The 21,310-nt window shown below is 37.8% G+C and overlaps 1 protein-coding gene across 1 annotated transcript in view; it reads left to right on the forward strand.

Annotated features, from left to right (window-relative positions):
- The window catches only part of Fat4 (FAT atypical cadherin 4), a 166,940-nt gene that overhangs the window by 64,367 nt on the left and 81,263 nt on the right, over positions 1–21,310 (forward strand). The window contains exon 2 of the mRNA XM_020188037.2: positions 19,431–19,562. Coding sequence (XP_020043626.2) covers positions 19,431–19,562 — 132 coding nt within the window. The remainder of the gene's footprint in view (positions 1–19,430; positions 19,563–21,310) is intronic.

Genomic DNA, 21,310 nt, shown 5'->3' on the forward strand with positions numbered 1-21,310 from the left:
TATCCAAAACCATGTGGAGAGCTCAGAACATGGATCAGATTTCTTCAGCTGATGTTTATTGCCATGTGCCTAAAACTGCTCCTCATAAGTGAAGCTTTGTTCCTTAAGTACGTGCATGTTTATGTGCATGCTAGATATTTGTGCTCTGTGAAACCAGACAAACTCTCCCAGTATATTATTCAGCAGTATTAACTCTACTGCCAGCTCTCTTTTAATGAGCTGCCCAGCTGCCAGTCTTCTTTATCTCATTTAAACATGACCACCACCTATGAAGGAGGTGCTTCTGTCTCCTCCAGATTACTGAGGAAACAACAGGGGCACGAGGAGGTTAAGTAGCTTTCTAAAGTCATGCAGGTGAAAATGGCAGAGCTAGGACTTAAACCCATCAGCAGGTACACATGTTCTGATGGTCATTTCAAAGGACTTTTAGGTGGAGATAATGAATGTGGCAAAAATAAGAACAATACACATCTGAGTTTATACCACTTTTTCTTTAAGTCAATTAGGATAAACGACACACTTCTTATAGGGTGAAATGTTAGGAAAAAAATCCAGTTTCAGTTACAAACTTCTACAGACAGAAATCTGAGATGCCGGCCTCCCTAGGGCCTGGATTCGTCTCCTGTCCTTGCCGATGCTATTTGGTCTTATAAAGCAAACAATGGCCTCCATCTTCAGCAAGCACTTTGCTTCCTTTCATTTTGTTTTCACACCTTCATTGTGAATGAAACTGAGTGCAGTGGAAAACTGTAGCCCCACAGTCGCACTGAGAAACCTTTAAAGGTGTGGCCTGGCAGAGGTTGCTCCTGTTTTCAAAGGGACAGGGTATCCATGTGTGGACAGTGCACTCCACAGCACCACTAAAAATATTCCTTGGCAAAACGCAGAAAGGGAAATGCTGACCTCAAGGGGCCAGACTGGCATCAACATGAGTGAGTGAGATGAGCTAAGACTCACTTCCTTATTCTACAAATGTCGGTGTAAAAGACCTTTTCACTTCTTTTTAGGAGTTTTTGCAAGATACGATTTACAAACCATAAGATCCACCTGCCCCCCCCCCCTTTTTTTTGGTGGGCCTCAGGTTTGAACTTAGGGCTTCATGCTTGCAAATCAGGTTCTCTACCTCTTGAACCAAACCTCCAGTCCATTTCACTGTGGTTATTTTAGAGATTGGGTCTCAGGAACTATTTGCCCTGGCCAGCCTCCCAAGTAGCTAGGATTAAAGACTTGAGCCACTGACGCCAGGTCAAGATCCCTTTTAAAGGATGCATGCTATTCAGTGGTTTTTGGTATATTTACAGAGCTGTTCAAGCTGACTCCTGTTCCGTCTGTCTGCTTGCTCAAGAGCATCTGACCTGGAAAAGTGTGCACTGGTGTCAATATTTGCTTAAATGAATATGTGGATACAACAGAAGGGGCCAGATAAATCCTACAATTAAGTATTCAGATATTAATTCTAGGATGCAAATAAATGATGAACACTTTTTTGTAATTTTGACATATAAAAACACTGTAGGCTATTAGCATCAGGTAAAATGTCAAATAGAACACATATGTTTGTTCCTTATAGAACTTTTACTTTTTTTTTTTTTTTGCTATGCTGGGTTTTGAATTCAGGGCCTCATGCTTGCTAGGCAAGGGCTATACCACTTAAGCCACACCCCCAGCCCATTTTTACATGTTTTTGCTTTGGACCATGATCTTCCTAACTCAGCCTCGCACCCAGCTGAGATTACAGGTGCAGACCACCATGTCTGGCATTCTTTCATGTCTTGAATTGCTTCGTTTCTTAAATTCAAAGGCACCCCTTTTCATCTTCGGAGATAAATGAATTAGCACTTAGGGAAGTTTTTCTTTTTAATAGGCTTATCACTTGAGAAAAGGCACTATCTTCACATTTAGTATTAAAGGATGTCAGCAACTCATACAACTAAAGGAAAGTGTGAACACTATTTTAGATTCCTTCCTGTTCATTTTAAGTTGTAAGCACAGCAAGAACGTTTTCACTGGCAACTTTCTTTGTCTTAAAACTCAATGACAAAATGCATTTGGCAAAGCAGCTGAATTCTTTCTCATATATTGTTTAGCTGAGGCAATTAGGATCTTCAGTGGCAAAGCAGTCTGGTGTCTGCTCAGCATTGGTTTGAGTCCTGTCTTCATGACTCCAAGTGGCCATTCCTTGGCATACCTATGCAGGCCTTCACAATCTGCTCAGATACCCTGTTGAGTGAGTGAGGTTCCCTGGGCTTTTAAAAATGTTTGGTTTGAAAATTATGTCCAGAGACTGTAATTTATAAGCAAGTTGGAAACCACTAAGAGTCATTAAACTCTTCCAGCTCTCTGTCCTGGGTTCGGTAGTCTTCGTAGGACATGCACGAGTAGAATTGTTGCTTACATGTTAGCCATGCTTAACTTTTGATGAGCTGTCAAACTGTTTTCCAATGCTATAGTACCACCGTGTTTCTACCAGCAATGTATGAGCATTCCAGGTTTTCCAAATCCTCATCACTAATGTTATCATGTGTCTTTTTTTATTATAATCATTCTAATGCGGTGAAATAGTATTTCATTGTGATTTTGATTTTCCTGACCTTATTCACTTATGATGTTCACTAAACATCTTTCCATGTGTTTAGTAGCCACTCGGGTACATTTTTTTGGAGAAATATCTATTTAAATTCTTTTGCCTTATTTCTAAGTTGGGTTTCCTTTAAATACTTAATTATATGGGCTCTTTATACATTCTGGGTATAAGTCCCTGTCCAATATATAATTTGCAGGTGTTTTCTACCACTCTTGATATGTTATCTCATTTACCTACTGCCATTCTTTGAGGGAAAAAGTTTTAAGTTTTGGTGAAGTCTTACCCCTCATGCTCTTTCTGTTGAAGTTTGACTTGCTTCTGTTTCTGTAATGTGCACTATGATTTCAGTTTCAGTGATAGTGCCGCTACCAGACAGGTCAGTGGACTACTTGGGGTTGGGTGTGATTGAGTTTTGTATCCTAAGCAGCAAGCAAAGTCCTAAGATATAGTAGAAAATTGATTAATGTTTATTGTGTATTGTATATTGTATATTGTTTATTGTATATTGAAGAGTATTCTTCAATACTCTTTTTCAATAAAAATAATTGAAACGACTCAGAAACAGAACAATCATGAATAGGAGAAAACAGTATTGTCCTTTGAATAATTAATTTTGGAAATCTCTTGATCATCTTCACTCAGACTGAAGACATTCTTAAATTCATCCTTCTTAGAGTTATAATTCTGCAAGTATATTTGAAAGCGTGTTTCAATCATCACATCAGAAAAAGTCAGTGTCCTGATTTTACCTTGGAAACAGCTGGATGAGTGATGAGAGACCACTTATTCTTTTTCTTAATGTGTTTCCAGTGAAGAGAATACACCTATGTTTCAAAACTAAAATCAAAACATCCATTGATAGCATCTTACTCAGGTTTCACAGTCACAATTTGACGAAGAGTGAGGGTATTTTGGACAAGATAATCGAAGCACATTATTTCATTGAGAGAGTTCACAGTAGTCATTAAGTGTTTGTAACTGGCATGGCCCTTCCATTACTCCGGAGTCTGACTTCATGTCTTACCTGTGCCTTTGTAGGTTCACACATGCTTTATACCATTTCCACTACTTTTACTTCTATTGGGAGAGTATATTTCTGCAGTCATTCAAAGATGTTTCCAAAGTGAAACATTTTCACTCTGTTAAGGTGTTTGTCCTACTGTCATTCCACTAAAAGTTTTTTATATATATATTTTTGGCCATGGCAATGAAAAGTAGAAAACAAATAGCATTCTACACTGAAACATCTTACTAAACAAAATTAATTCTGTAATTGTAATGGCTAATGGTTCACCTAGCTCTTCTCTGTTCTTCACTTTGCATAAAAAGCACCAACCTCTTCATTTCTGTAACAAAATGTGCTACTCAGTGCACAAACTGGTTTTTAAATCACTGAGCAAGTACAGAGCAAGTGTGCTCTGAGTGCCCCGCACTACACTAGAAACTCATCGAAATATTTCCGGGTTTGAAACGTTTGAAGAGAAGCCATCTTTCTGAGTTCATTGAAATAACATTTCTAATATAATTAATACACAGAGCACTTTAGAATGATTTGTTTTGGCAAATGACTTCAAGATATTTAGAAGGCATATTTTGTATTCTAGATTGGATTACAAACTACATTAACTGATGAACTAATGTTTTTCAATACAAATGAAATTCATTATAGTTTTAAAGTAAATTAAAAAAGTGAGATTTTAATCTCAAAGTTTGAGATTCATGTTTAAAAACTATGAAGAAATATAAGCAGTTTAGACTAAAAACCAATTAAAATAGAAGAGCACAGCTATAAGTCAAAACTTTCATCCTTTGTATCAACTAATAGAAGTTTCTCCACAGGTGAAGACTATACACAAGGTGCACCTGGACAGAGGGTTGTTGAGTAGTGATTCCACAGAAAATGTGAGGCAGGCCTCCTGTGGGCACCAGAATCCCTCATGGGCCTGTGTTGTGTCTTCCTGCACTTGTGTCACTGTTGTCTAACAAGCGTTCCCCATGTTTCCATAATTTTCTACTCTTACAAAATGTAATCAGACCACTTTAAAAGCCTGTGATTTGTTTTTTGGGGGACAAGTATCACTCTCCTCACTCCCTTGATCTTTAAACTGTGTGTGGGGGGGAGGAACTGTATAGGTCCATTCTAACAGACAGTAATACGGCATGATGGGTGCAAGTGGGCAGCTGTGATGTGTAACACATTTATTAATGAGTTGAGAGCAGTGAAACTTACATCTCAGTACAAGGCATACCAGGGAGTAGTATAGGCAAGATTTTTCCTATTATTTTTTTATTCATTTATTCATATGTACATACATTGCTTGGGCCATTTCTCCCCCTTGTACCCTGCCCCCACCTTCACCCCCCATACCCCTCTCACTTCCACGCAGAACCTATTCTGCCCTTTTCTCCAATTTTGTTGAAGAGAAGACATAAGCAATAATAAGAAAGCAAATATAAGAAAGCTATACAGAGAGATACCTAGCATTGCTTGTAACAAGTATATTACAACCTAAATTAATTCATCTCTACCTGACCTTTTCACTAGTTCCTGATCACCTTCCTATATAGACCTCTATCACTTTAAGGCTTCTGTATTAGTTCCACTGCAGTGGGGACATCAAATACTTTCAAGTTTTGGGTTTCCTGCCTATCTCCATACCTCCCATATGTAATCTCCCCTTATCATGTGACCCAAGTCCAACAACATTGCTGTATTTGCCCTAGATCTAAAGTCCATGTATGAGGGAGAACATACGATTTTTGGTCTTCTGAGCCTGGCTAACCTTGCTTCATGTCTGTTTTTGTGCCTGTACCATGCTGTTTTTATTGCTATTGCTTTGCAATATAGTTTGAAGTTGGGTATTGTGATACCTCCAGTATTGCTCTTTTTTTTGCTGAATATTGCCTTGGCTGTTTGCTGTCTCTTCATTCTACCAAATGAACTTTTAGGTAGATTTTTCGAACTCTGTGATGAGTGTCATTGGGATTTTGATGGGAATTGCATTAAACATGTAGATTACTTTTGGCAGTATAGTCATTTTTACTATGTTGATTCTACCAATCCATGAGCATGGGAGATCTCTCCACTTTCTATAGTCTTCCTCAATCTCTTTCATCAGGGGTTTGTAGTTCTCCTTATAGAAGTCATTCACATCCTTTGTTAAGTTTACTACTAGTATTTGATTTTTTGAGGCTATTGTAAGTGGAATTGTTTCCATATATTCTTTCTCAATTTGTTCATTGTTGGTTTATAGAAAAGCTAATGATTTTTGTAAGCTGATTTTGTATCCTTCCACCTTGCTATAGCTGCTTATGGTGTCTAGGAGTTTTTGGGTAGAGATTTTTGGGTCTTTAGGGTATAGAATCATATCGCCTGCAAATATGGATATTTTGAATATTTCTTTACCTGTTTGTATTCCTTTTATTTCTTCTTCTTGCCTAATTGCTCTGGCTAGGAATTCCAGGACTATGTTGAATAGGAGTGGGGATAGTGGACATCCTTGTCTCGTTCCTGATTTTAGGGGAAATGGTTTCAGTTTTTCTCCATTAAATATGATGTTGGCTGTAGGTTTGTCATATATAGCCTTTACAATATTGAGGTACATTCCTTCTATTCCTAGTTTTCTTAGAGCTTTTATTATGAAGTGGTGTTAGATCTTATCAAAGGCTTTTTCTGCATCTATTGAGATGATCAAGTGGTTTTTGTCTTTGCTTCTATTGATGTGCTGTATTACATTTATAGATTTATGTATGTTGAACCACCCCTGCATCCCTGGGATGAAGCCAACTTGGTTGTGGTGAATGATCTTTCTGATATGTTGTTGGATTCGGTTTGCCATTATTTCACTGAGGATTTTTGCATCGATGTTCATTAAGGAGATTGGCCTATAGTTCTCCTTTTTGGAGGTGTCCTTGTCTGGTTTTGGGAGGAGTATAATACTGGCTTCATAAAATGTGTTAGGCAGTGTTCCTTCCCTTTCTATTTCATGGAAAAGTTTAAAGAGGGTTGGTATTAATTCTTCTTTAATAGTCTGATAGAATTCAGCTGAGAATCCATCAGGTCCTGGACTTTTCTTTTTTGGAAGACTCTTGATTGCTGCTTCAATTTCATGTTGTGTTATAGATGTATTCAGGTGATTAATATCCTCTTGGTTTAGTTTTGGGTCATCATAAGTATCTAGAAATTTGTCCATTTCTTCAAGATATTCAAATTTATTGGAATATAGGTTCTCAAAGTAGTCTCTGATAATTCTCTGGATTTCTGTGGTGTTTGTTGTTATCTCCCCTTTTGCATTTCTGATTTTACTGATTTGGGCTTTTTCTCTCCTCATTTTAGTCAGGTTTTCCAGGGGTCTGTCAATCTTGTATATTTCTTCAAAGAACCAGCTTCTTGTTTCGTTGATTCTTTGTATTTTTGTTTGTTTGTTTTTATTTCATTAATTTCAGCCCTCATTTTTATTATTTCGCTCCTTCTTGTTTTGGGTTTTGCTTGTTCTTGTTTTCCTAGGAGTTTGAGATGTAGCATTATGTCATTGATTTGAAAGTTTTCTGTTTTTTTAATATGTGCACTCATGGCTATAAACTTTCCTCTTTGCTGTGTCCCATAAGTTCTGGTAGGTCATGTTTTCATTTTCATTAACTTCTAAGAACCTTTTAATTTCCTCTTTTATTTCAACAATGACCCATCGATCATTGAGTAATGTGTTGTTCAGCTCCTATTGTTTGCAAATTTGGTTTTGTTGTTGAGTTCTAGTTTTAATGCATTGTGATTAGATAGAATGCATGGGATTATTTCTGTTTTCTTATATTTGCTGAGGCTTGCTTTGTGCCCTATGATATGATCAATTTTGAAGAAGTTTCCGTGAGTTGCTGAGAAGATGTATATTTTGCAGAAGTTGGATGAAATATTCTGTCAGCTAGGTCCATTTGATTTGTGGTGTGATTTAGTTCTAGGATTTCTTAATGATTTTTTGTTTGGATGACCTATCTATTGGTGATGGTGGGTATTAAAGTCTCCCACTACCATTGTGTTGGAGTCTATATATGCTTTTTGGTCCTTCAGAGTATGTTTGATGAAATTGGATTCACTGATATTGGGTGATAATTGCTATTTCCTTTTGGTGTATTTCCCCTTTTATTTGTATGGAGTGTCTTTCTTTAGCTCGTTTGAGCAATGTAAATTTGAAGTCTACTTTATCTGAGATAAGTATTGCTACTCCTGCCTGTTTTCAGGGGCTGTTGGCTTGGTAAATCTTCTTCCATCTTTTCACCCTAAGCCAGTGCTTGTTTCTGTCAATGAGGTGGGTCTCCTGTAAATGACAGATTGTTGGATCTTCCTTTTTAGTCCAGTTTTCCAAATGGTGTCTTTTAATGGGGGAGTTAAGTCTGATAACAGTGCTAGTATTGATAGGTATAAGTATCAGTAGTAACACTTGGTGTAGCTATGTTCTTGATAGGCTATTGGTGGTTTCAGTCACCTGTTTTCTTTCCCTTGTTTTAATTTTGTTTTGTGGGTGTGTTGGGATATAGGTTAGTGTATGTGTGCTATTTCTGTCCATGGTCTGTGTGTAATTTAGTATTAGCTAACTCATAATACTAAAACCAACAAAACAAAATAAAACAAAAAACAAAAAAAAACCCCAAGAAATGAACAGGGAGAGGTGGACAAACACACACACAAAGAAACAAGCAGGAAACAAAACAAACAAACACACATAAAAATTTCAGGTTCAAGAACAATAGAATTTCAGTCTTAGTAGTTCTGTTGTTACTCCTTTAGCATCCAGTCCTGGTGTTGGTACTTACGCAGAAGCTGTCTTAGTCTCACCAGGTGGTGGAGGAGTATCACCAATTTTTTCTTCTGTCAGTGGCAGCTGCTTAGTCAGCTCCTCCTTCAGTGAGGTGTGGCAGTTTAAGTTTGCATGCTGTCCTCAGGTTCAGGAGAACAGCTCTGTAGCCCACCAGCTGTCCTGCTTTGGAGTTGGGTTTTCACTCTCCTTGATTACTGGGGGCTGTTTCTTTGCCTCACCCTCTTTCTCTGGGGCAAGGTCAGTGATCCATCAGCCGGCCCCCTGCTATCAGCATGTTGTGATGGTTTGCTGATTATTTTTCGATTTTGCAGTGTCGTTTGACTTTGGATGTTGCTCACTGGCTCAGGAGATGAGCTTTGTGGAAAGCTACCTGCCCTATATCAGGGAGTGGCTTATGACCAGCTGGCTGTGGGCTGTCAGCTCTCCTGCCTTTCTAGACTTTGTTTACTGAAAGTTTGTGTGGAGATCAGCTCCTTGCTTCTCCTCCCACCTCCTATGCACTTGTAGCACCCCGCCCTCTCTGCTGGGTGTCCTCTTCAGTTCCTTGTTTATTATTCAGGTTTTTTTTTTTTTTTTTTTGCGGGGTTGAAGGGTCAGTCTGTCTAGGGGGTATGCTGGTTTATCCCAGGGGTGGCTGTGAGAATACCACATGATGCTTGGTGCTCACCTGTTGGTCTGCTGGATGTCTCCCAAGCAGGTTTGGAGCTGGCATCTGGTGGCACAAGAGCCCTCCTGTTTTCTCAGGGTAATGTGGCATGGAGAAGCTTTGTACAGGCTGGAGGTTCAGGGTGTCAAAGTTTTGATTCTTCTTGGTGCTTTTTTCTGCCAAGTGTGGTTCCAGTGTCTCAGCAAGATTTTTTATTTACAGAGCTCACACTGTCTGCTTCTGCACTCTAGTCACCATCTTGGATCCTTTCCTCTTCATTGTACCCTTTATTTTAAATGGAACACTAGTTCGTTATTTAAAATGTGAAAAATACACTCAGTACTCAGTTAATGAATCCATTTCTTTAGCCTGTGTATCTGTTATCTATTGCCACAGTAATGTTGCATAACTTTAAGCCACAAAATCTCAGAAGTCCATAACAATGTCTGTTTATTCTCATGTACCTCCTGTAGCTACAGTAGGGCTGCTCTAGACTTAGGCTCAGTGGGAAGCTCTTACCCAGGCCACACATCTCCCAGCTAGGATCCCACTACTAAAACTCATTGTCCTTCTTCTGGGACTACAAGTGATCAGGGCCATGTTGTGGTAGCAGTGACCATGACAGAGATGCAAAGAGCAAGTGTATTGCAAGTCTCTAGATCTGTAAATAATTCATTGTCAAAATCAAGTGTCATGGATTAGTCCCAATCCCAGAGGCAGGGACAGAATCTCTACCCTTAGTGGGAGAGATCACACAGTTTCTGATAGGGAGGGGTGAAGAATTGGGGCCAGTAACTCAATTCCCACAGCTTGTACCTTTAATACAAATCAAACAATTATTCTGTTGTCAGCAGTCTTGGTTGAAGCTGCTTCTACTTCATTATCTACTGAGCAAGAAAAAAAGAGAAGAAATTGGTGGAAATTTTTTGTTTGTTTACTTTTTGTTGAATTTCTCCATTGATAAGTCTCCTCATTCAGATCAGCATATTGAAAAGTCCAGTTTCAGGATGCCTTTGCAGCGTGTTTGAAGAATAGTGTAAGAATTTCCATAAGTGTCCCATGCAAACCACACATCTTTTAACATGCTCTTTTATTCTGCATTTACTTTTGGGTGTCCTTAAGAATCTGTTAAAATGCAGAAATTATGCAGTATTGATTTCAGGAAAAGTTGAAGTGGTTACACATGATTGCCTTTGCCTTAAAAGAAATCCTTATTTGGTTCTAATTTGAACAATATTGAAAGCACAACAACACTAGCTTTTTATTATGTCACCACACATTTAGTGAGCTATGGAAGGCATTTTGTTTGGAGAACGGAGTTAACTGTGTCTTATCCGCACTTCAAGCCATTCTTGTCACTTCTGGCCACTCTCCAAGCCTGTCTGTTACTCATACACATTTCTTTCCTAGTAAGAAAGGCATTGAAATTCCAAAAACATATGCTCCTGACTGCTAGAAGAGTTTTAGTGGTGAGAGATTAACGTAATTTCTTCTGTTTGAGAAATATGATTGGGTACAGTTATATCCATGTAGCTTAGATGAGAAATATGTTCTGCTTTAAAACTCATTATGTTTATTTTTATTTTGCTTGTAAAAGTGAAACTAAAAAGAACCTGAAATGTGCATGTTTCCTTCATTCTTAATATTTCAGAGTAATTGGAATAGAGTACCTCCTTGTGTGAAGCAAATGGACAGATAGCAAAATATACATGTAACTTTAATTGAAATTTAACATATCAAGTTCAAAATGGCAAAATGCTTATTAGATTAAAATCACCCAAAGAGGACTGTTTTAATTCCCAAATTAGAAATTGTTTCATCAAATATTGTCATTGTATTATGTTTCTTTTACTAAAGTGTTTTGTATAAAACCATTTAGCAAAATGCTGTTTAGAATATATGACCCATTTTCTAGTAGACACCCATTTTCTAGTAAAAATGCTTTCTAAATTCAATTTTATATTTTAGTTTTAAAGGAAAAGTTTACCTAAGCCTATAGGTGTATTTTCTGATGGTCCCTAAGAGATCAGTTGAGTTTGGGACTGCAACAGATTTGTGTTCGCAAGAATTTACTGTCATTCAAATAGGCAGTACTGGCCCTTTTGGTCTTTGCCACTAGGTCCTTCCTAGTCCCCACCACCCTTCATAGGTAGGATCGTAGGTCTCCAAAGTTCAATTTCTCCCCTCTTCTTCAAAAGTTCAGTTACAAAATTTCAGTAATGCCATGAAGATGGGATGGTACACTGTTGTTAGGGCCACCATGGGCTCCTTGGAATTGGGCCGTTTATACATCATAAATAAATAAATACCTAAGTGCATTGTTCATAGGGTAAGCTTAGACCTCGCATACCTCCACAGTCCAAACACTGCATTCCTGACATTTAGGGCATTTTAACGTAAACTGTTCTTTGTTAGGACCTTCTCATAACTCAAATATGAGTCACTTGCAAACCATAATAGATTTTGGCTCCAGTGCCTGATGAAGTGTTCTGGATGTAGAGAAACATTTCACCCAGACTCATGGCAGCAGAACTCCCTGGGGTCACCCAGAATAGTAAAAGAAATAATGAACAACATGAGGAAAATGTGAGGACCCTGGCACCAGCCTTTCACACCATCACAGCCCTCTCCTGCTGTAAGAGAAGAAAGAATTTAGAGCCTAACTCGATCGTTACACTGCCCATAGGTGTCGAACTTTCTCTTTCCTGGTCACTGGACTTGTATTTGAAATTTTCATGCATACATTCAGGTAAATGAATAACACAGCTAGTTCCTTTGCAAAACAAAGTAATGCAGATCAAAGTTTCTGCTGATATTCAATTAGATCTTTTGTTGTGTAATTGCAGTACATATGGGCTTTGACCTCAGTTTAATACATAAAGAGCCCTTACTGGGATCCTATATTATAGCATATTACATGTGTTAATTCCATAGAACTAAATAAACTAGGTAATTTTTGCTTTCATTTAAATAGCATATGAAGATATTGCTGAACATATGAAATCTGAATTTCATTATTTGTTTGAAGCCAGAGTTCTACTATGTCCATTCTCATGCCTTAACAGTATGGAATGCTTAACAAGTACTATTCTCCTGATTCCTAAATTGACGGTCAGGTGGCAGAGCCTCTCTTTGCACAGGTCACTCTACCGCAGAGACAGTGGGCTGTCCCCAGCATGGAGCCTGTGCACTGGGGCTGAAGTCAGGCTCCACACTCCTGGCTCACCTCAGGCCGGAAAGGTGGGGTTTTCCTCTTCAGAGCCAGAGGAAGTGAGTGCTCTGGCATGAGGCGTGCTGAGCCTGTGTGGATTCCTAGTTGGTGAATTGGCTTTCAAGGTCAAGTCCTCACTGAGTCTCCATACAGAACTTGAAATGTGAGGTTCTGATGTCCTACGTTCGCTCTGATGAAATAAAAACTGCATTGAGTGTAAGGTTAGACTATTTTTCTCACTGAATTTCAGAAGTACCTACCCAATAGAAAACAGGATATCATTTAGCCTAGTGTTATTAGAGCGACCCCATAATGGCCTGTTAAGTGTAGGCTCACTTGAAAGAGCTCTGTTGTCCTTTTCCTTGTCCTGGGGCCGCACAGCAGCTTCTGAAGTGGTAGGCAGGGCACTGCTGTTGTCTTCATCCTGGTCTCCGACAGAAGCGCTGTTTAAACCAACCATGTAGATGTTGGCCTGAGGCTCTTTTAATTTGAAATCTCATTCTGAGTATGAGGTTACTGAATTATCCTAAAGTATTATTATTCAGTATAAGAAAATGATGTGTGATGGCATTAAGTCCACACAGAACTAGAAACCAGGAGGATTGATTGGTTTTTTAAATATCATTGTAACAGAGGATATTCCAGTAACGTCTTCATATTCCAGTAAGGTCTTCATTTTATTATTATTTATTGAACAACTAATGCCAGTAAAAATGTAAAATCAACCAAACTTTTAAAAAACACAACTGTAAAGGAAAAGTTACAGGCTAGGCATGGATAAGCTGGGGGAATGAACAAGACAAATCCTTACTCTCATGTGTCAGAATCTGTAAGTCACTAGCGTGAGCCGTGCTAAGGACCTTGGCGAACTCAAGCATCCCCACTCTGACAGTCCCAAATCTCAAACGCTCCAGAATCGGAGACTCGGCAGGAACACAATGCCACTGATGGATGGGCACACACCTGCCCTCCTGTGAAGCCGGTGAAAGCACAGGCTCACCGGAACGCTGCACAAAACTGCCCGCAGATGATGAGGCTCGGGGACGTGAGGCTCACGCACGGGTTTAACCTTCACCCCGTCCCAAGGCTCCTCTTTGTATATACGCAACTATTCCAAAACAATGTCCCCAAAACACGTCTGAGGAAGGGTATTCAATCCATACCAAGCTCTGTGATATACAAACTTATATAAACAAATGAGAGCTACAAAATTCTACTACTGAAATAAATACCATTGTAGCCAAGTTGTTATTTAAAAAAATATACTTTAATGCAATCTTTTTTTTTTTTTTTTACTTTCTGTGTCTGGGGGTTTCAACACAACACTTTATGCATGACTAGAAAGAGTACTTGAGCCACTCTTTCAGTACCTTTCTGCTTATTTTTTATTCTTACATTTTTGACTGGCAAAATCAGGATGGTGATTCTCCTACCTGTGCCTCCTGCATTGCTGGGATTACAGTATGCATCAACATGTTGAGTTTATTTGTTGAGATAGGGTCTTACTAACTTTTTTGCCTGGGTTAACTTCAATCTGCAATCTTCCTATTCTCTGCCTCCTGAGTAAGTGGGATTATAGGAGTAAGCCCAGCTTTTTAATGCAATCTTGATGGAATTATCCTTATCTCTTTACAGGTAAGACATATGATCTCTAAACATTATTTTGGTGCATGCTTGGTGACAAGTTACACATTCTAGGTGGTCTAGCACTGTATGAGGAATTTAATTTTGGATCACCAGTGCCGCAAAAATAAAATGCCAGTGGTGTACATAACTATGTTTGCCACTACATACAGCAAATAATCAAGCACTGGTATTTTATAGTTTGTGTACTTTCTGTCTCACTCCAACTGTTTAGACTTGAGTCATTTCTGAAATGGATGGAACTAGTATGTCATTTGAGGAAGGAACACATCTTGTCAATATTTTTAAAGTAGTCACTTTGACTTCTTTCTACAGAGAATCTAACTAATCTAATTCTGTATTTGCATCACACACCCCTGGCCTTTCTGCTGCAGAGTTAGCAGTCTCCTCATGGATTGTCTGCCCTGAAGGTGAAATGCCCTAAAATGGGCAAGACTGTGAATGAAGCAGTTTCTGCAAAGTAGTTCATCAAATCTTAATTTCCTCAAACTATTTTTCTTGATATTAGTGATAAATAAATTTATATGAAAAGTCACTACCCTTATGCAAAGGTCTTGGATCTTAGGCATAGCACTCAGCCATTTCTCAGTCCTGGCTCTGCACAAGTTGTAGAAAGTCACTGGGCTGAAGTCAGGAGGCTGACGTTCTTCTCGATGCGGTGGTTCACATTTTCCGTAACAGAGGAAATGAACGTGGTGAGGTTTGAGATTTCTTTAAAACTATTAATACACCTCCTTGCAAATGAATGGATTTCTGAAATTTCAGTGTACTGTGAATCCTATAATCTTCAAACAGAACTGTTTTTTTTCGTTTGTCTGGTTGGTTTTTTTCAGTATTGGAGTTTTCGGCTCAGGGCCTCATGCTGTGTACCGCTTGAGGCATTTCCCCATTGATTATTTTCCAGTAGGGTCTTGCACTTTTGCCTAGGCTCAAACTGTGATCCTCCTACATCTATCTCTTGCATTGCTGCAGTTACAGGTGTACCCAACCATGTCCAGCTTGTTATATGAGATGGTTATCGTTGACTTTTTGCCTGAGCTGCACTCAACACAGCATCGACCTATTTCTGTCTCCCTAATAGCTGGGATTATTGGCATGAACCACCATCCTTGCCCTAGTTTTTTCATATATGTTGAAGAACATTATATACAGGTTGATGGAAGATCATGAATATGTTTCAGATTTTAAATTCTGATTCATTAAGAATTAATTTGTTTAGCTTGCAGACAAGTTTTTAATTTAAGCATTTTTTAAATTGTGGTTATGGTAGTGACCACCACTTAATTTTAAATTTGCTAATTGGAGGATGAGATGATAATGGACCTTGCTGTTTTAGTAATTCCTCAAACTTGAATATAGTGTGACACTTTTATAATGTCAATTTAAATCATGTTTTATAGTTAGGCCCATATATGTGATGATTATCAATTGTTATTTTTAAGTAATGACTGGTTATTGATCATATAATTGTATGATCTATTCATTTGAAAATTTAAAAATACAACTCGACATATGACACGTCTGTAATCCCAGCAATGTGGGAGGCGAAGGTGTCAGGATCACAATCTGAGACCATCCCGGGCAAAAGAGAGACCGTACCTGAGAAGCAAAGAAAAGCACAGAGGGCTGGGGCATGGTGCAAGAGGTAGAGTGCTTACCACAAGTACCAGGCCCTGAGTTCAAATCCAAGACTACCAAAAAATAAAGTAAAAAGTATGGAGTATAAGGTCATTCCTAACGCAGTGGAAATAAAGCGATTGACCGCATATTGCAGAAAAAAAAGAAAAGAAGAAAATGTATTCATTTCACAGCAATTATCTACAGTATAATATGTTTGCTTTGTAAGTATCCATTTGATTTTTGGACTCTACACATTTAATATAAAGAGATTTGGTGACAATATTTAAGGCTATACATTTTAACTTTTACTTTATAAGACTACCAAAAGGCAAACCATTTTTCAACTAATTTTGTCTCTGTATAATGACTTCATTTATCAGAGTTTTGGTGCCTAAGGATCAGTTGTCTCAAACAAGAATGCTGTTATTCCAAAGATCCTTAAGTGGTAACAAGGGTGGTGACTGTGGACAAGACCTTGGTCCACCAAGCCCAGCTGGTGTATTTGCTATGAATGAGTCAAGTGCAAAGCTCCCACCTGCCCTCGTAATTGCAGCTGGTGAAAGCACAGGTGCTCTGTAAGGGCTTAATGTCTAAGTGCACAGGTCAGCACCCAATGGGCAGAACATAAGCCACTGTCTTATCTACAGTATGGTGTTTCTTTCATCTTTGAAGGTCAGAATTCCTACCTGAAAATGACCCCTGGACTTAAATTATGGAAGCCATTAGCAGCTTTGCTTTTCTTTAAAATATAGTCACTTAGAAAGAAAAGCTTTTAAAATATAGTCACTTAGAAAGAAAACCTTTTGAGTTTAAACTGTGATTTAATTTTCAGAATAAATATTGAAATTCAATTATTTTATTTATGTAGGTCTACAGAAATGTAAAATTATTTCAAGTCTAAAGAATGACTAAATGCTAGCAGGATAGTGTTAGCATTCAAAGCTTAGCTATGCAGTAGTTTTGGTTTGGTTTTTAATTTTTTTTTAAAGAATGGAACGTATTTTACAACATGTACTTTTTTTGTTTAGGAATTGTATAATTGACTATTTTAAGATTTCAGAATTTTAAGGTAAGCCACTAATAACCATTGTCTGTATTCTTTAAAACAATCTAACTTGTACAGAAAGCAAGCATTCTTTAAGTATTACCATGTCTTAATTACTGTTTCTTGATGTCTTCCCTAAGCTTTTAATGTTTGATTCCTGTGTTTTTATATGGTGACATTTCAAAACAAATCGTACACATCTTAGTCTGAAGAGGGAGTAGTAACGGCTGGTATTAGATGCAAGAAAGTGAGGCAAGCACACTCTAGGCTCTGGAACTGTCAGGAGAAATGGTAATGCCAAGGCCAAGCGGTCAGGAAGATAACAGGATTGTCCAGGGGTGGGGGAAAACATTGTGAAATCAAGATGACAACAGTGTGCTTCCCCTGGGATAACTGTAAATGGTTACAGAAATATTGGGGTATATTTCTGTTAGCATATTTTACTTATTCTCTGCAAGGAATGGTGACCTGTCCTGTTTTCCTCTGAAGTTTCAGTGAGTAACACTTGACTGTCTTAAGATTGATTCTTAAATACCAAGGAAATGTATGTTGGAATCAGTGATCACATCGTGAGCAAGCGATCTAGATTCAGCAGGGAGTAACATGCACATTTAGGAAGATACATTTATCTAGCTGAGATGTCTAGTTTTCAAATATTACATATTAGACACACAGGCTTGCATACCAGCACCGCTGTCTTTCATGTGTTCTTCCCTGTAAGTATGCATTTACATATATACATACATATACACTCAAAGCCTGAATGTTGTTTTCTAAATAGACCAAGTCATAAAATTATAGATGAAGGACAATCTAGAACTTACAAAATTCTGTTAAGCTGAAAACTCAGAGCTGCCTTATAAGGTGTTCAGATCAGTTGTCTGTTTTTCTTTATTTACTTTCCTTTTGCATTTTAAGGGCTTTGGATACATATACAGCACTTTTATAAACATATTTACTAATTTCGACAATTTTCTTCTGTGACCATAACAATGACGTCAGAATCATTATTCTTTTCTTTGGTGGTACTGTGGGGTCTGAACTCAGGACTTTGTGCTTTCTAGGCAAGCAGAATCATTTTTTTCTTTAATAAGCAGTTTTTTGCCTTTTGAAAGCATTTATTCTATATGTGTGCATGTATTTTCAAGCTTTTCTACATAAATGTCTGCACATTGAATGTGTACTAACTCTGATTAATCGAATCCCTTTTCTCAGAGTCTCTCTCTGGCTTCCAGGAATTACTAGGACTTGAAAACCCAAGTCTTGACTTTTATTGAACTTTGCTCTGTCTGTCAGGAGCTATGCTAAATGCTTTACATATATCATCCAGGCTTGGTTATTATAAAATTCTTTAAAGAAAATATTATTATGCTGATTTTAAGATGAGCACTAAAGCTAAGAGAAATCACACGGTCAAGTTCACCCAGCTATGTGGCAGAGGAACTCTGGTCCCTGCATTTCTAAACCCATGATGTTTGGGAGTCTGCAGGGCAGCTGAGAAGGCTTCCTACAGGCTGCAGCTAAAGGGACTGGAGTCTTTTTCTTACAGAAAGTGGTCTAGAGAAAGAATGTTACTCTCTGAAGGAGAAGTGGCAAACTTCTAACTGAGACTGCCTGTCTTAGCCATCTCCCAGACTAATGGGAAGAGGTACAACAGTGATTCAGTGCTTTGTTTTGTGTAGTGTTTTCTGTTTCCATCTATCACTCATCACTTATTTGTCTAGCTTCCCCACATCTCCTCATTGATAACCATTGGCAGTCCTACCTACTGCTTTCTTCCCTTCCCCATGTTCCACCCATGCTGCACAAAAAGGAGAAATCAGAATTCTCTTCCTCTCACCCGTCTCCTCACATTCACCTCTTCACTCTTAGATCGGGCAGAGTTTTTACAGCATAACAATGAAAGATAGCATGTCGTCCCATGAGAAAAAATGTCATGATGATAACCGTGCTAACTGAAAATATGGGGTTTCTCCATGACGTAATTTTGTGTTCCACCTGGGGAAGTGTTACTGGCAGCTGTAGTTCCTTTTCTTATCAGAACCCCAGCTTCTAGCACCTAGTTCAAAAGAGAAACATATGGCTTGAAGTTATTATTTAGACTTCCCAGGTCCTTTCTTCTGAACAATTTTTCTTAGGTAGGGAAAAAAATCAAATAACTCTGGCTATAATCTTTCAAAGCAAGGTGTTGATACTTGTAACCTCTATAAGCATGACATCTGAAAGGACAGATGGGTCACAAGGGAGAAGTCCTTATGTGTGTGAGGATGGAGAGATAGGCACTTGCTGTTCTTCCCCTAAGTCAAAAATTGACTTCAGTGGGAAATTTTTGCGACTCTAGCTGCAGCCTGTAGGAAGCCTTCTCAGCTGCCCTGCAGATTCCCAAACATCATGGGTTTAGAAATGCAGGGACCACAGTTCCTCTGCCACATAGCTGGGCGAACTTGACCATGTGATTTCTCTTAGCTTTAGCTGCTCATTTTAGAACAACATGTGAATGCCTTCACTTCCTCAGATATTAGTTGTCAATTTGTAAACAATTCAGGAAGAAATTTTATACTGCCTCCTCTGTGACAGGCAGCATTTAGTGGTTGAATGACAGATGGTAATCACTGGTTCATTGCTGGGGATTTAGACAGTTGATCAGTGAGCCTTTTCTAGTATAAACTCTACTACGGCATTTAAAATCAGTTACTATCAACAAGTCACATGTTTTCCTAGTCATATTTTCCACCCATCCCTGGAAGGATTTTTGGGTTGGATGTGTGCAGACTCTGGTTCACTTGAGTTGTGTGGCTTCTTAGTACACCTTTCAATTGGTATCTTACAGATGTGGCACTCTCATGCACTGTTTTTTTCTGTCTTTATAGGTGGAAATAACACTTCAGGATATTAATGACAACCCACCAGTGTTTCCAACAGACATGCTGGATCTCACCGTGGAAGAGAACATTGGAGATGGCTCAAAGATCCTACAGCTAACAGCCCTGGATGCTGATGAGGTAGCTCAGAGGATGTCTCTGAATTTTTGAAACTTGGCACAGCAGTGATTTATCATATTTCAAGTGTAGGTTGTCAACTTTTATTGTGCAATAATTAATAATAATAATAATAATTGTGTGCTTCGTCCAATAAAACATATGTCAATGTGTTTGAAATGTGACATAAGAATATTATAGAAACTCTCAATAGGTAATTTTTCTTTGATCAGCAGTTCATAACTCAGTTAATAGCTGCCTGTATTTTAGATTTCTGAGCCAAACTACTTTACTTTCTCCAATAAGAAAAGTATTTAAAAGCATCTTTTTATGCTTTTATCATTCTAATTTGCTACTTTATAGCTGTTAAAGTTCCCTTGTTAATTCATTTATAATTGTAAAAAGCAAATAATTTAAAATTACAAGTTTTTAAGATGCTCTCATTTAATTTGCATATGGATATGTAATACATATGCATTTTAAAAATCACCTAAGGTATTTCAAGTACAGTATGCAGGCAAGCTGATTATTTTCAGTTCCTTTAATAAACATAAAGTTCATACTTAGTGGTGAATTTGTGGGCACAGCTTAGATTATTATCTCATATGCATATTTTAAGCTTAGCTATGCAATCACATGCCCCAAATGGGTGAAAACTTAAACGGTTTATAATTTACAATTTATCCCATAAAAACACGTTGCTCATATTCTTCTTTTGCAGGGTAATAGGTTTAAATGCATATTGTAAGCACCATTGTAAATGTCACACTGTATCCCTGGTACAACTATAAGATGCTAATCGATAAATAAAAGAAGGGGGAAAAAGGCTTTTAATTTGGAGAAAGAGTAATAATTTTCCTTGACACCATTACCATTACAGCCTGACAGGATTCCCCTGAGAAGCCACTGCAAGGAGCACAGATACTATGTTCCTCACACTCATCTAAACCCCAGGAATATCTGAAAATTTGATTTTTGGCCTATGAGTAAACTCTTCATGAATTTTCCTCTTTAACTTTAAAAAAATGGACAAATAAATGACCTTCTACTCTTAACAGCTATTTCAGAAGCTTAATGACTTAGCCATTATGAAATTTACAAAATCTAACTAGCAAAAGGGAACAGAATAGAGAATGGATATTTGGGTAATTTTAGTTCTCTACTAGAAAAGATTTTGTTTTAAATTTAGTACCTGGTACTCAATTTATATAGAGAAAAATGCATAGTTACTTCAAATTTGATATCTTTGGGAGAGTTACATGATTGAACATTTCTATCATTCAGAAATAAGTAATATCATCTATAATTTAGTAAATAGCTCATTTTCTTGAAGCTTACTATTGGTAAAATAGATTTGGATATACTAACTCATAAAATTTCATTAACTTTAATTTGAAAATAACAAGAATAATATAAAATACTCATGCATTTGACATGATGACCACATCAAGTAATCTTAATCATAAAGGTTGGTGCATCAGTTACACTTTGCAGGAGTAGAGCAGCGAACCTCATTTCTTTGAACTGATTTGCTCTAACCACTCCAAAGAAAGAAGCATGCTCATGTTAATTATAATATGTGTTGTGGTGAGATAGCTATTTACCCCATAGAATATTATAATTAGAGTGAGATTATTCAACATGATGTGTAGTAAATCACAAATAAAATTGTATTTGGAAATTAATCATCTCATCCTATGCTTTTATGAGCCAGTAGTTTCAAAGACATGCCAACAGTCAATCATTTTAATATTGTTCTCTCAAAGCAGTTA

This window comes from Castor canadensis, chromosome 9 (assembly GCF_047511655.1).
Source record: "Castor canadensis chromosome 9, mCasCan1.hap1v2, whole genome shotgun sequence".
NCBI lineage: Eukaryota > Metazoa > Chordata > Mammalia > Rodentia > Castoridae > Castor > Castor canadensis.